The sequence below is a fragment of the Otolemur garnettii genome, unplaced genomic scaffold, assembly GCF_000181295.1.
Source record: "Otolemur garnettii isolate 467f Iridium unplaced genomic scaffold, OtoGar3 scaffold00015, whole genome shotgun sequence".
NCBI lineage: Eukaryota > Metazoa > Chordata > Mammalia > Primates > Galagidae > Otolemur > Otolemur garnettii.
Window position 1 is genome coordinate 8,471,703 of NW_003852410.1, and position 14,579 is coordinate 8,486,281.

The window sequence follows — 14,579 nt, forward strand, 5'->3', positions numbered from 1 at the left end:
AAAAAAAAAAAAAACTTACTAGCACTGTGTTTTTCTAAACTAAGCTTGCCAAACACATGAGCAAAAGTTTCAATGGCAAAGGAACTGAGGAGAGCGTCAACATGGATTAACCATGTCAAGATTTCTTATGTTAATTCCATGCTGCACTGTTATATAATTACCATTCCCGTTTTCCAGGAAAGTGAAGCAAAAGGTAGGCAGTAACTCACCCAAAGCCACGAAGCTAGGAAAGAAAAAAATAGGGAAGTCTGGATCCAAATTTACGTCTCACTGATAGACAAAGCAAATCCAATTCGATTCAATTTGATTCGACAAATAGTTACAAGTTGGCTCCATTTTGAGAGATATAAGGATAGATGAAACTGTTTCTGCTGTCGAGGGGCCTAGTCTAGGGGACACGCTCACCCAGCCTCAGCTTGCCCTGCCACAGTGAAAGCCAGTGGATTTAGAGAGGCAGTGGGTAAAGCCACCTGCCCAGGGCTCTGCAGAGAGGAAGGGAATGGCATCTGGAAGGACAAAGAAAAATTTGCCTCGTAGAGAAAAGGACTTTATTAGCCAGTGCTTCCTAAAATACCTACAGTGAAAGACTGTTTTTCTTTTTTTTTTTTATTCCCAGTCCACCATAGATTGGTGCTTCTGTCAAATATAATAAAAATACTTGATAGGAACATCAAATATAGCTAAAGACATGTAAAATTACAAGCCCACTGATTATGGGCTTGGATGTCATGGCAGTACCAAAGCTTCTAAATGATAGTCTCGATTTCTGTAATTACCTCATCATAGACCAGCAGTAAACAGTTCCTGGCCTGCACTACTCGAGGAAAAAGAGTAACTCACAGGCTGGCGAGGGCCTGGGTCCCTCAACCAAAGTGGCAAGTCATTCAGGCCAACATTAGAATTGTAACTTTTACACCTTACACTAATTTTCCTATGAAATAAAGAAATGGCTCCTCTTTTTAAAATCATGGCCACAAGCAGTGAAGCCACTGAAGTTTACATGATAGAGAATTATATGCCACATCTGCAAAATGGAAGAATAATCTTGGTAGCAGTGTGAAAGCTGGAGGTACATGGGACGGGGCCACGTGGACGGAGGCATATTGGTTAGTGGCTACTCCAAGCAAAACAGGAGAGCAAACATTGGCATTGGTCATGGGGCAGGGGTGAGGAACAGAGAAACGCCCCGGGGTGTGTAAGAGGTAGGAGTCAGGGACACATCTCTGGCTCGGGGGAATAACTGGAGGGGAATGACACAGCCCAATAGAGGGAAAAAGGAGAAGGGCTCACATGTGAGAGGACAGCTTAGTTTCTGTACTAGACAATCTACTGTTAGCCTAAGTTGTCAGCAGCCAACTAGCACTTACTGACTGTATATTATTCAATTGACAAAAATGGGTTGAATATTGGTAATTCTCATATGGTTCAACCTAGTAGCTTGTCTCTTTTTTTTTCTGTTTTGAGACAGAGTCTTGCTCTGTCACCATAGGTAGAGTACTGGGTGCCTTCATAGCTCATAGCAACCTCAAACTCTTGGGCTCAAGCGATCCTTTTACCTCAGCCTCCCGAGTAGCTGGGACTACAGGCACATGCCGTAACACCTGGCTAATTTTTCTATTTTTAGGTAGAGATGAGGTCTTGCTCTTGCTCAGGCTGGTCTTGAACTCCTGCCCTCAAGCAATCCACATGCCTCAGTCTTCCAGAGTGCCAGGATTATAGGCATGAGCCACCGCACTGGACCCTCCACCTAGTATTTTCTTAAACTTGGGCTTTACAAAGGCAATTCCACTTAACTCAATAATCCAGAATGTAGATATTATTATCCCTGTTTTACAAATGGGTAAACAAAGGCTTAGAGAGGCTAAGGAACTCGCCCTACAGTTATTTGGAGGCAGAAGTAGGATTCAAAAATCTTCCCATCCTAGACTCAGGGTCACCACTGTTTCTATTCATTGTCCCCCAAACCCCATCAATCCCTTGGCTCTGGTTGTTTGAGACATTCCTGTATGTATCACAGTTCTGCAAACTTTTTTAGGAAGGGCCATATAAGAAATCTTAGGCTTTGCAGGCTACACAGTTTCTATCACAATTATTCAGCTCTGCCATTATAGAATAAAAACAAAGATAATATGTACACAGAATGAATGTGGTCGTGTTGTAAAACTTCATGTGTAGAGCCTGAGACTTCAGTTTCATGTAATATTTGTGTATCAGGAGATGTTATCTTTCTTTTGATTCTTTTCAGCCATATAAAAATATTTAAACCATTCTCAGCTCACAGGCCATATACAGACAGCAGGTTGTAGTTTGCTGGTATCTTCTCATATGCCAGAGACTGTGGGATATTATCTAGTGACATGACTATAAGATATGGAGGAATCGGGAGAGGGATTATGCATGCTGTACAGCCCGCTCCAGTCTTTCTGTCTGGAAACATCAGTTGGGCCTGGAATGAATCATCTAGATTTTACAATTGACTGTTTTATATATTTTGACTGCAAGATAGCTTTCCCCTGGAGGGTGACGGCCACATGTGCACACTGATGCATTGTAGAATAAACTCATCAACGTGTGTCCTTTGATTTTAAATTGCTTGATGAACAGCAAATCACATCACCTGTACAGGATCTTTCATTCTGATAACTGGCAGAACTTAAACGATGCATCCAGAGATTCTTACAATGCTGTTCTTTTCCCATTTAGACAGAAAAAACGACCATCAATGAATTCGTCTCAGTCATTGATGATATTTCTAAGTATTGCATTCAAGTGAGAGCAGCGGTGAGCTCTGTGTGCAGAGCTTCAGGGCTCTGGAGCCAGTGGAGCCGCCCCCTGTACGTGGGTGAGTAGCCCTTGTTGATTTCTCAGCAGCAGCCTTACTCACAGGCAAAGCAGACCATCCCAGAAAGAGTACACTTTCACGCGCGGGTCTTGAAATGTTCACATCTCTGCCATGGCTCCTCTTCTGTCAGTTCCTTGCCTTATCAATCTGAGATGGATTGGCCAAAATGCTGATGAAGTTAAAATATCCCAGTTTCTCATCAGGATGATCCTTTCTGGGTCTGGTACCTGTTCTCCTTCTCCCCCAGATTTTTGTTTCTACTGCCACCCAAATGTTTAATGAAACCCCTTATTTTGAGATTTTTGTGGAGTCACATGCTATTGTAAGAAATAATAAAGAGAGAACCTATGTCTCTTTTACCCAGTTTCCCCCAAGTGTAACATCTTGCAAAACTACAGCCCAATATTGCAATAAGAATATTGGTCCATTGATCTTATTCAGATTTCATCAATTTCATGTGCACTCATGTGTGTGTGTGTGTGTGTTTAGTTCTAACATTTTAGCATATGCTTAAGCTCACGCACCCATCACCAGAGTCAAGATCCATCGCCACAGGGATCTTTGGTGTTGCCCTTTTATAAACACACTCACCCCTCTCTCCCCTGCTCCATCCCTAACCCCTGGCAACTACCAATTGTCCTTCTCTATAATTTTCCCATACCTAATTGTGAATTCATATTTGTTTCTTTTTAAAAAGAAGATTGCAAAATTAAAAAAGAAAATAAATGGAATAATCTTCAGAGGCCACACGATCTGGACCTGTCCCTAAATCTTCAACCTGACAGACTCTGAGGATCAAAAGGGTTGGGCCTCGCCAGGCTTCTATGTTGGTTCACAGGTTGTTTTCATTTATGAACAAACGAACCAGTTTGCTTGGCAACTAAGATGAGCGTCTTATTTGCTAGGGGGGATCCCCAGAAGAGAATGGCAGCTCTGGATGAAAGGGAAAATTGCCAATCTTCCCAAGACAGATGGCAATCCCATTTCCAGGAGATGTGACCTTGCACCTTAAGACAGAAAATTCACCCTCTCTGTTTGCTGTTACTTCGGTGTTTAGGACAAGCAAACATGGACATTAATGAGAGAAAGGGATGGTTGAGAAACTAGTATGTCCCATGTATATGTCACAACTATCCAGCCTTGGCCTTCAGACACACATGGGTAAGTGTTTCATTAGCTCTATAAGAGCATGGATGGTGGGACGAACATTGGCGTCTTCCATAGAAAGCCCAGATTTAATGCCCAGCTTTGGCAGATGTTGACTGTGTATCCTCAGACAGATCCTCTCTTTGCTTGGGTTCTCAGAATAAAGGAGGTAACACTCGCCTCGCCTGCCCCGTGGGTATCATGAAATAAAATCAATGATGATAGTAGATCACATGTATTGGTACATTTTGCCAAGCACTATAACTTAAATGCTTCACGTGCACTATTTTAGTTAATCTTTCCACAACCTATTTCACAGATGAGGAAATAGGTTTGGAAAGTTTAGATACTTTGCTTACCCCTGCATGGCCAGCAAGTAGCAGAGATGGGGCTCGACCCTAAGCTGACTGACTCCAGCACCCCATCTCTTGGCACTTGGGCATGATATGACAGGATCTGGCAAACTGCATCAATTAAAAACTTATTTCAGAGATATACTTCGTCCTTCTGGCTGGCCAAGCATATGAATGTCATCTCTCATGAATCATCTGAGGGACTCCTTGACATTTTGGAGGGTATACTTACATAGGGATTTCTCTCAGGCACATACTCAAATGTTCTGCTATTTAATCCATTCACTTAGGCTACGGGGTGGATCTGCAGGGCACTCTTGGGCAGTGACACATTAGCCCATGTGGATGTGAGTCAGATCAGACATACAGCAGGTAGATTTCCATGGAAGACTGGAAAAGGCCTGAGAAATGGACAACAGTTCTGAGTCTACAAGAGGCCTGGTCATGCTAAGTTGCTGAAGTCCCAAAGGAGAATGGCACCGTCTAGAGTTGTGCAGCACACAGCTAGTTAGAGGGTGGCCCTGGTGGCACTCGGAAGGATGCAGAGGAATAGCATGAGGCTTCCTGGGGAGAGGGAGCTGAAAGGAGGGGAAAGGAACGGAGACAGGGCCACATTCGCCTCCTCCACTCTCACTGGGGCCAGTCTTTTCCTCCCTCCCAGGGTGCTGCCTCCACCTGACCAAATTGACCCAGCACACACAGGCTCTCCCTCAACCTTGCTTCATTTACACAAAGACAATTCACTCTTTTTCTCTTGGAAGGAAATAAATAGGAGAAACATTAATCAGCTAAGGGAATTTTTAACACAGTTTTTTTTTATTATTATTTATTCATTTATTTATTTATTTAGAGACAGTGTCTCACTCTGTGACCCTAGATGGAGGGTCATGGCATCATCATAGCTCACAGCAACCTCAAATTCTTGGGCTCCAGTGTTCCTCTTGCCTTAGCCTCCCAAGCAGCTGGGCCTCACAGGGGCCCACCATAACACCCAGCTAGTTTTTCTATTTTTAGTAGACACAGTGTCTCGCTTTTGCTCAGACTTGTCTGGAACTCCTGAGTTCAAGCGATCCTCCCACCGTGGCCTCCCAGAGTGCTAGGATTCAGGCGGGAGCCACTGTACTGGGCCCAAGGTTATTATTTTTGCCAAATCCTATGGTGGAAACTTAATTTTGGTTACTTGAATTTGATGGATTTTTTTTTTAATGTTTTATGTTATTTCCCAGGGGCCCAAAACTCACCCTCCTCAAATTTCTGCCATTTCAAAGTGTCTTTCCAACACTGCCATATATTCATTTTAGAAATTTTTTTTTGTGTGTATGTGCTGCCCAAGGGACCTCAAACCAAGAGACCAAGATCAGAATCCTGGCTAAGAAGCCAGTTATGCTTTCTGGGTATTTGAGTTTTTGAAGTTACAGTCAATGTTGACTATAGAGAGTTTAGAACTTGTAGTATGCAAAAAAAGCATGAGATTAAATCAGGACATCTAGGTTTTAGGCATCACTCTGCCAATGTCTAGCTCTCTGGCCCCAGTTAGAGATGGTGAAAGATAATATTTTGTGAGCCAAAGAATCAGGGACTGCTAACAAGACAGTGTCAGAAAGCCTTCTGAAGCTAAATGTAAGTTGTCGTAATGTTACGGTGAGAGCAAAATGACCACCAGACAAGTAATCTTTAAAAGGCCAATAAGGAGCCTTTATTCCGACCGTGGACAGCTGCCCTCTGTTCTCCGTGAGGAGAACAGCCACGACCAGGGTTAATGCACAGCTTTTATAGGTTGGATGATGCAGCAAGCAAGCCCCGGGACTCTGTAACTGGCACGTACAGAAGCTGATTCATGGGTAGTGCCTGTGGCTCAAAGGAGTAGGGCACCAGCCCCATATGCCAGAGGTGGCAGGTTCAAACCCAGCTCCGGTCAAAAACTTAAAAAAAAAAAGAAGCTGATTCATGGCAACTGCAGTTACTTGGTTAAGCAAAATATTTGTAACATTACTGGGGTTAGCATGACCTTATTCTGTCTGTGTTGGCCATGAAGGCAGCAAAGCCTTATCCTGTGTGTGTGCGTGTTCCATGAAGTCTCATCCTATGGGTGTTCTTCAAGGCCTCATCTCGTGTGTCCCTTCTCCTCCCATCCCTGTTTCCTGGGGAAGGGGAATGGGGGAGCTGGGTCCCTGGCCCACCAGGCCACCATCTCAATAATGAGTGTTGATCTCCTGCCACTATTGCAGAGGACAAAGTGATGACCAGGGTGCCAGGGTTTTGCCACCCTGACCTAGACAGTCTTACCCACCCTCTCTGGGCCTCAGTTTCCTCACCTGTAAAATGTGATGCTATATTCCAAGGCTGCTACCAACTCTGCCATTCATGTTCCCCTCCACTTCACCAGCCCACCACGAAAGTGCTGAGAGTGAAATTGTGGCCCGTAAGGAGCGCTTAGTTCAAGCTTGTTTTTAACTTATTATTCACTCTCCACTTTAGAGCGCTCGGACCATTATCATTTCCTAAATAATAGCTTCCTAGTTTGGATCTGGGCTCATTATCGTTTCCCCCCAGGTGTACCTCACTGCCATTATCTACGGCGAATCCCATTTCATTTACTGCCACCCTCTCATGCAGATGAGCTGATTAATATCACTCCTCACCTTATAAATCCATCCTTTCTGGAATTTACTCCCCTGCTCGGTTTAGGATCATTAGTGAATTTAATCAATGCAGACTTCCATTTTCATCAAGATGATTAATAAACATAATAGGAAGTCCAATCCCCTCTGGGACATTTCACAATGGTTCCTCTTTACCCCTTGAGGGCTCAGCAATAATTGTGCTCAGCTAGGGGTCTATCGGGCCACTTTCTCAGTTCATGCATTTCCATTTGGTACCTTTCCTCCTCCTCTGCCTTATCTTAGAAATGGCACACTGGAGCCCTTCTCTCCTACTTTCCCCAAAGGCTCAACTCAAATATCACCCCTTTCTTAGACACTAAGTCCATCCATCTTTATTTCAAAGTAGGGAAAGGGAGGCCCAGACGTATTAAGTGACTTGGTGGTTGTCAAACAGCCCAGATGTGGCTATTAATGTATATACTTTTCTCAAATGACATATGAGCCAATTAGTGGAATAGAATAGATTCAGTTAACTAGTTAACCTATGATAGCCCAAGGTCATTGCATAAATTTAGAGTTAGGAACCACAGTAAGTTTCAACTAATGAGATGAGAGGATTGGGAGAGGTTCTGTTGGCCAAGGTCCCTGGCCAGCTGAGAGGCACAGGGGGTGGTAGTGGGGAGGATTGACATGCTCTGTGCCTACGCTGAACTGCCAGAGACCTCCTGTTCTAGGAGTTCCAGAGCATGGAATATCTCCCCCCCTTTGGATACAGAATCTTGCTAAAATGTCCAGGCTACATTCAAATTCCTGGTCCCATGTAGCTGCCTCCCAAGTAGCCACAAGTGCAGGGAGCCGCCTGTGCCTGGCTGGAATTATTCAATAGCTGTAGCAGTTTTCTTTATCAGTACTCGTTATCAACCGCCCTTGGGCACCTAGCTTCTCTGCCTTATCTGACAAGCTAACTTCTCAATTTTCATAATTGTCTTTTTTAAACTTTCTTAACTTCCGGCTCCTCTGTGCCTGTGTCATCTTTGCTATCTCCTGTTTACTGAAAGCTTTTGTTTGACCCAGTCTTAGTGAACTTTGTGTTTTCTGACGTCCCCTCTTCTCCCTTCCCCTCTCCCATTTAGGAAGCTCAAATCGCAACTGTGAAACAAACAATTATGAAAATAATTTTTCCCACCATTATGTCATCAAGTTTCCCTTGGAAAACAGTGTGACAGGCAGTCTACCCTGTGCTTGCCTCTGGCGTCTCTCTGTCTCATCAGCCTCAGTGGTTCTGAGACCGGCCTCTCAGAGATGGGACTTATCCGCCATTATAGGAGTTGCCCCTCAAATAAGCAATGGGGTCTTGCCATGACCCCACTGAAGGCCAGGGTCTCTGTGATAATACTGCTGGGTGCCATTTAAAATGTGTCTTTAAAAAAGCTTTCTTTAGTCTTGTGATATATGACACTTGCACCCAGGGGGACAGAACAAGAGTCAGCAGAGTTTTCAGATGGCTCAGTTGCCAGGTATCAGCATCCCCTTTAGCGGTGTTTCTCACAGGGAATCTTGGCCATTGCTTTTCTGTCCATTTGAGCTGGGGGTGTGGCAGGGGGTCAGAGTTGTGTGACACATTCCAGAGTCTGTTAGGACTTCATGAAGATGGGTGAGGCGGGAGATCAGGGGGGCTGTCAGTATCTGGGCTGGGAGGAGGCAAGGCCGCCCATGCACAGGATGCCTCCTGTGCCTTTTTTCTCTCACTTGACATTTGCCGGCTGATGTGTGAGGAAACCTGGGGCATTTATTTGCCCTGGGCACTCAGATCAAAAGTGCCGTGCAGGGGCTGGAGCCCCCTTGGAGACCATCAGATACGTGTCCTTCATTGTACACTCTGTCCCCTCAGGCCGAGGGCCTGTAGGTCCGCCTTCATCCCTGCGACTCTGCCCCACACGTGAGGCCTGCTCTTCTCTCCCTTCTCTCCTACCCCAGCTTCCTCCCTCGCTCTTCTCTTATCTCTCCCTCCCCTCAATCCCCCCCCACATTCGCCCTCTGCCCCACCAGCTCTTCCTTCCTAAATTGCTCCAACTGTGGCAAAACAGGGAGAACACCAGGGGAGGGAAACAGAGAGGCCGGTGTCATCCTTCTCCAGGCCTTCCAAAAGAATCGTGCAGACTCTAGAGCAGCGGTTCTCAACCTGTGGGTCGCAACCCCTTTTTAACAATGAATATACATTGCGGCATGAAGAAGATTGAGAACCACTGCTCTAGAGCTTGGGTGAGACCAGGGATGGGAGGCTCTCGGGCAACACAGTGGCAAAGGCTGTTTGAAAGTAGAAAAGGGCTGACCCAATAACAATGTGCAAATGTGAAAACCCTACTGAGGCTTACCTAAGACTAACGTAACTCACTGTGGTGGGTCTGGGTTTTTTGTGCAGACGGGGGGGATTTCAGGTGGGGAAACTTTGGACTTGGTTTGGCCTCGTGCTGCCTTTCACCCAGGCTCCTGTGGTTTCAAGGCTGGTTAGTCCTGGCCTGGCAGCCTCATCATTCAGTCCTGGCAGGGAGGCAGGGCTGCCTTACCCTGTGGCTGTCCCTCTGGCCTGAAGGAGAACTAGTCAGCAGTCTTCAGAGACTGTGCCCAAAAGCCTGGAGCAGGGCTTCCCACTGTGCTTCTAGGAATAGAAGCACAGTGCCCACCCTGCCCTTCCAGGCAGAAATTCTGCCTCAGAATGAGACAGTGGCTCAGAGGAGAGAGGGTTAACAGGGCACCAAGCACTATGCCAGGCACGTTCACCTGCATTATCTGTGTGCCTTCAAAAGGCACTTTTGCTTGTTACCCAGGGTAGGAAACAGGTGCAGAGAGGGGAAGGAACTGCCCAAAGTCACACAGCTGAGTGAGTGGTGACCTCGGCCTGGCATGCAGTGGCAGGCTCAGCTCCACACCTGTGTTCCTTCTGTCCCGCTCTCCTTCCCCACAGTTACTATTCCAGCCAGGGAGACTGAGGCAGGACAATGGGCCAGGCAAGGGTCAGCCTCTGCCCAGACCAAGCAAAGGGGATTGAAGTTACCTCTTTGGTCTACTCTTGTCTGAATGCTCCTTTCCAAGTTATTCATAATGTTCACTTTAACACAGATGCTTGAGGGGGTTCTCCATGCCTCCCGCCCCTTTCTCTCCCCTCATGTCTGGAATATTTGGTACGTGTTCTCTTCTCCTGACCCGAGCACTGAGGATTCCCACAGCACTCTAAATTTGGTCTTGGTTTGATGATCTAGGGAAATTGTTTTGACAAAATCTGTTTCATGCTTATCATAACTATAATACATCTTATTTATTGAGCATCTTCTGTGTGCCAGCACTGTGCTAAGCACCTCACTTGTGTTAATTCATTCAACTCCTCTCCCTGTTTTATGGACAGGACATCGCTCAAGGCAGAGTGGCAGGATCACACCCCTTCATCCTTGTTGCCTGCTTCTGTGTGGCAACTGCACCTTCTGCAGCCGCTTTCAGGTGCTTTAGGAGGTTGATAAAACAGGGCCAGCAGCTCCAACAGGAAGGAATGTTCTAGGCTGTTTTGGGGCCCTCGGGGCCTACAGAGGAGACAAGAACTTGAAGGGCTGCTCCCCACTCAACTTCAGCAAGGCTGGTTCTATCGGGGGAACAGACAGAGCTGCAGTGAGCTGCTCAGTGAGCCCGGAGCACACAGCACACTCGTGCACACAACTACAGTCTCTCTTTGCCCAACTTGGGTTCATCTGAGCCGGGCTCCACCAGATGGACCTGGTGTGAGTGCTGTGCGTTTTGCTCCAGGTCCCAGACTACTCTACGTTTTGTGTGCTGAGACTGCATTCTGCTGTCCCCACTCTTTTTGGCGCCCTGAACCAGGTGCTACCCACAGTCTGACAGCTGCCGCGAGTGCTCAGCTGCCCAGGAGGTTTGCTCTGGGCTCTCATTTGCTCTGGGAGCCTGTGATCTGGTTTGGGGAGCAGCCCTTTCCTGAATGACGCCACGGCCCGACTCTCCAGCCAGAGGTGTGCCGGAGGCAGCGGGTCAGCCCTGCCTCACAGACTGCATATCGATGTGCTCTCAGTTATCCAGCCCTGTTGGCACCATTTGAATTTCTCCAGCAGGCTGCTCGGTTGGTAAGAGTCCCGTCAATTTACTAATTAGTTCTTTTCCCTGGAAACCTATTGTGGAGTCTGATTTCAGATTCAAAATCAATATGGAGGTACTAAAAGTTCATACTTGTATGGATAATTTAAGGTGGAACAGGCTTCCAAATCACATTTACCCACTCAGAGCCATTAGAAGGCTGAAGCCATTAGAAACCATTCAGAATCTCTGAACTACAGAGATTATAGAATTCCAGTGAGGGGGCCACAGCGCTGGTGGCGGGGCAGTGATTTCACAAAGCTCCTAAGGCTGCCAGAGGCAGAGCTGGGACTAAGCCAGATCCAACCCTAAGGGCTTCTGCCCCCTGCATTGCCACCACCCCATCCCATCAGCACCCTACTCCGTGTCCCACTCCTCTCCTGGGTCACAGAACAATAGCAGAATTTGCATTAGTTGGCTTGTTTGCAAGGCCAAATCCTGGAGATGTCAAAAGTGATGGAAACCAAGGTCCCTGGAAACCAGACGGCTGAGTTTCCCAAATGCTCTCAGCTGGCCACCTGGGAAGAGCACCTGGGAGTGAAGTGGGGTGTCTGCAGGGCCCCCACCTCACAGGGACAGGCTGCCTGACTTCCTCCTTCTGAAACTGATCCCAGCATAACCCAATGACAGTACCAATCAATTTCTTGAAAAGTAACATCTGTGGCTTTGGTTTTAATGGCAGGAAATGTATTCTCCTTGAGTCAGAACAAAGATTCAAGTTACCTGGAAATACTTGTTTTAAAAATCTCCAAGGCTGGAGAACCCAGAATTCAAATTAAGGACGTATGAAGGGATTTCCCAACTTTTACACTATTCAATTTCTTAAACACTTCAACCCAGAGACTGTGGACTGTCAGCGGCACTTGCCCCCTTGTTCCACCTTCAGCATAACTGGAGTAGATGATTATTTATCCATCTATAGCTGCCCTCAACTTTTTTGCATTTGTAAGTAACCAAGCAATAGATAATCCACAAGTAATTTCCACATGGCAGTGAGCATGAGAAAGCTTTTCCTTGCGCTAAGTTTACCTGCCAAGTTATGTTTTCTTCGCAGAAAAGCCGTGTTCTAGGGGGTCAGTTCTCTCCTGAGATGTCTTCAAGAAAGTGGCTCTGATGTATTCTGGGTAACTGGAGAGACTGGGCCAGGAAAAATGACTACTTGGCCAATTCCCTCCAGCCCGTGACCATGACTTTGCGTCCCACATAGTATCTTGTATGCATCAAAACCTTTTTTTGATTGAAGGAAATAAAATCAGTTGCCTCTGTATTTTTGCTAATTCAAGGAGAATCTTTGCTTATCAAAGTGATAGCTGAAGGGATTAACTAGAGAGTGGTTTAACTGAAAGGAGTTTTGCAATCATGGTCAGAAGAAAACGGTACTATTATCAGGCTTGACATATCGGGCTATGGGCTATTGCATAATTTGAGACACAAATATGACCGAGTGGGTGAAGCTGATAATATTTACAACACTGCTTGTTTTTTTCTGCAGGACACAAAGCTTTTCTGTCTAACCTAGTTGTAAACAGGATAACTTTTTTTCTGATGACATATCCCTTGCTGTGTTTACATCTCAAAAATAGGGGTGCAGAGTTTCTGAATGCCCTTATTAGGATACTTGCATAATGGCCAAAGGCACGGAATGTTTAGTTTCAAAGACAGGGAAATGAAGGAGGCTGAATTCCTCATTTAGGAAATCAGAGTGGGAAATAAAGTAAGACAGTATTTGATCTGATGGTATTAGTTCGTCCCAGTTGCTATTTATTTAATTTATTTTTTTTTTGAGACAGAGTCTTATTTTTTTTTGAGACAGAGCCTCAAGCTGTCACCCTGGGTAGAGTGCTGTAGCATCACAGCTCACAGCAACCTCCAACTCCTGGGCTCAAGCGATTTTCCTGCCTCTACCTCCCATGTAGCTGGGACTACAGGTGCCTGCCACAATGCAGGCTATTTTTTGGTTGTAGCTGTCCTTGTCGTTTGGCAGGCCCAGGCTTTATTTGAACCTGCCAGCTCAGGTGTATGTGACTGGTGCCTTAGCTGCTTGAGCCACAGGCACTGAGCCTTGAGACAGAATCTTATTCTGTTACTCTTGCTAAAGTGTCTTGGCTTAACAGTTCACAGCAATCTGAAACTCTTGGGGACAAGCCATCCTCTTGCCTCTGCCTCCCAAGTAGCTTGAACTATAGGTGACTGCCATAGTGCCCAGCTAGTTTTTCTATTTTTAGTAGAGACAGGGTCTCCCTCTTGCTCAGGCTGGTCTTGAACTCCTGAGCTCAAGTAATCCACCAGCCTTGGCCTCCCAGAGTGCTACCATTAAAGGCATGAGCCACTACACCAAGCCCTAGTTGTTCTTTATAATAGCTAAGAGAAAGTGTAGGAAAAACGAGGTTTAACAGGACACTCATTTCCAATCCAGAGAACTAAATATTAATCCTAGAAACACCAAGTATCTGTGGCATTTAGGAAAATAAAATGTTCACTTCTCTGAGGGCCTGTTTTCCATTTTACAAAGTCTGGCTAATTCCTATTTGCAAAGCCACACATAAAAATACATTTTGAAATAAAACTTTAAAAAATAGTATAGTCCTACATTTCTAATAATGTGATTCATTCCCACCTAGAGCCTAGGGAACGTCAGAGGGATCGCAGTTTGCAAAGCAGCCACCTTCAAGTGGGGAAGCAGCTTGCAAACGTAGCCACATCAGAGAGTCGGGACACACAAAACGACAAGACAGGGCCTCCTTCCAGGAAAGCACGTCCAGGTACGAGATCACGCTCTGGAGGACTCTCAGTGACAAAACCGCGTTCAGAATAAGTGAAGTGAGGCCTCTGCGCTGCAGTGTGGCCTCAGCTTTGCAGATAGAGGAGGGGAATGGGATTCCTGCACCCTGGTTCAAGTCTGGGCTGCTTGGCCAGTCCTGGGCTAGAATCCAGGCTTCCCCACTTACAAAGCTATGTGACCTCAGCCAGCTTATTCTGATCTTCTCTGCTTAAGTTTCTCCATCTGTACAGTGAGCATAACAATGCCTAACTTGAAATGTCACCATGAGAATTAAGTTGAGAATGTATGTGAACACTTGGCCTAGTGTCTGGGCACCTATGGGCCCATAGAAAAAAGTGAATGTAAGAACATGTGTGGAAAATAAACTTTTAACTGGGTGCAGTGGCTCATGCCTGTAATCCCAAAGACATGAAGGCTGAGGCATTGCTTAAGGCCAGGAGTTTGAAACCAGCTGGACAACATAGCAAGACCCCATCTCTAAAAATAAAAACTTAAAAATTAGGCAAGTGTAGTGATGTATGCCTGTAGTTCCAGTTACTTGCCTGGGTGACAGAGTGAGCCCTTCATCTCTAAAAAAATAAAGAGCAAAAGAAAAATAAGCTTTTAGTTAATCCTGATGACTAATGATGTTTATTTCATTTTTATGTTTTACTCCAATTTTTAAACTTTCATAGTGAAACAGTGCTACTTTTCTAAAGTCAATGTTATATTTTAAA

The 14,579-nt window shown here is 45.6% G+C and overlaps 1 protein-coding gene across 1 annotated transcript in view; it reads left to right on the forward strand.

Annotated features, from left to right (window-relative positions):
• Positions 1 to 14,579, forward strand: part of IL5RA (interleukin 5 receptor subunit alpha) — a 37,219-nt gene that overhangs the window by 14,811 nt on the left and 7,829 nt on the right. Inside the window, exon 8 of the mRNA XM_023510657.1 lies at positions 2,704 to 2,842. Coding sequence (XP_023366425.1) covers positions 2,704 to 2,842 — 139 coding nt within the window. The remainder of the gene's footprint in view (positions 1 to 2,703; positions 2,843 to 14,579) is intronic.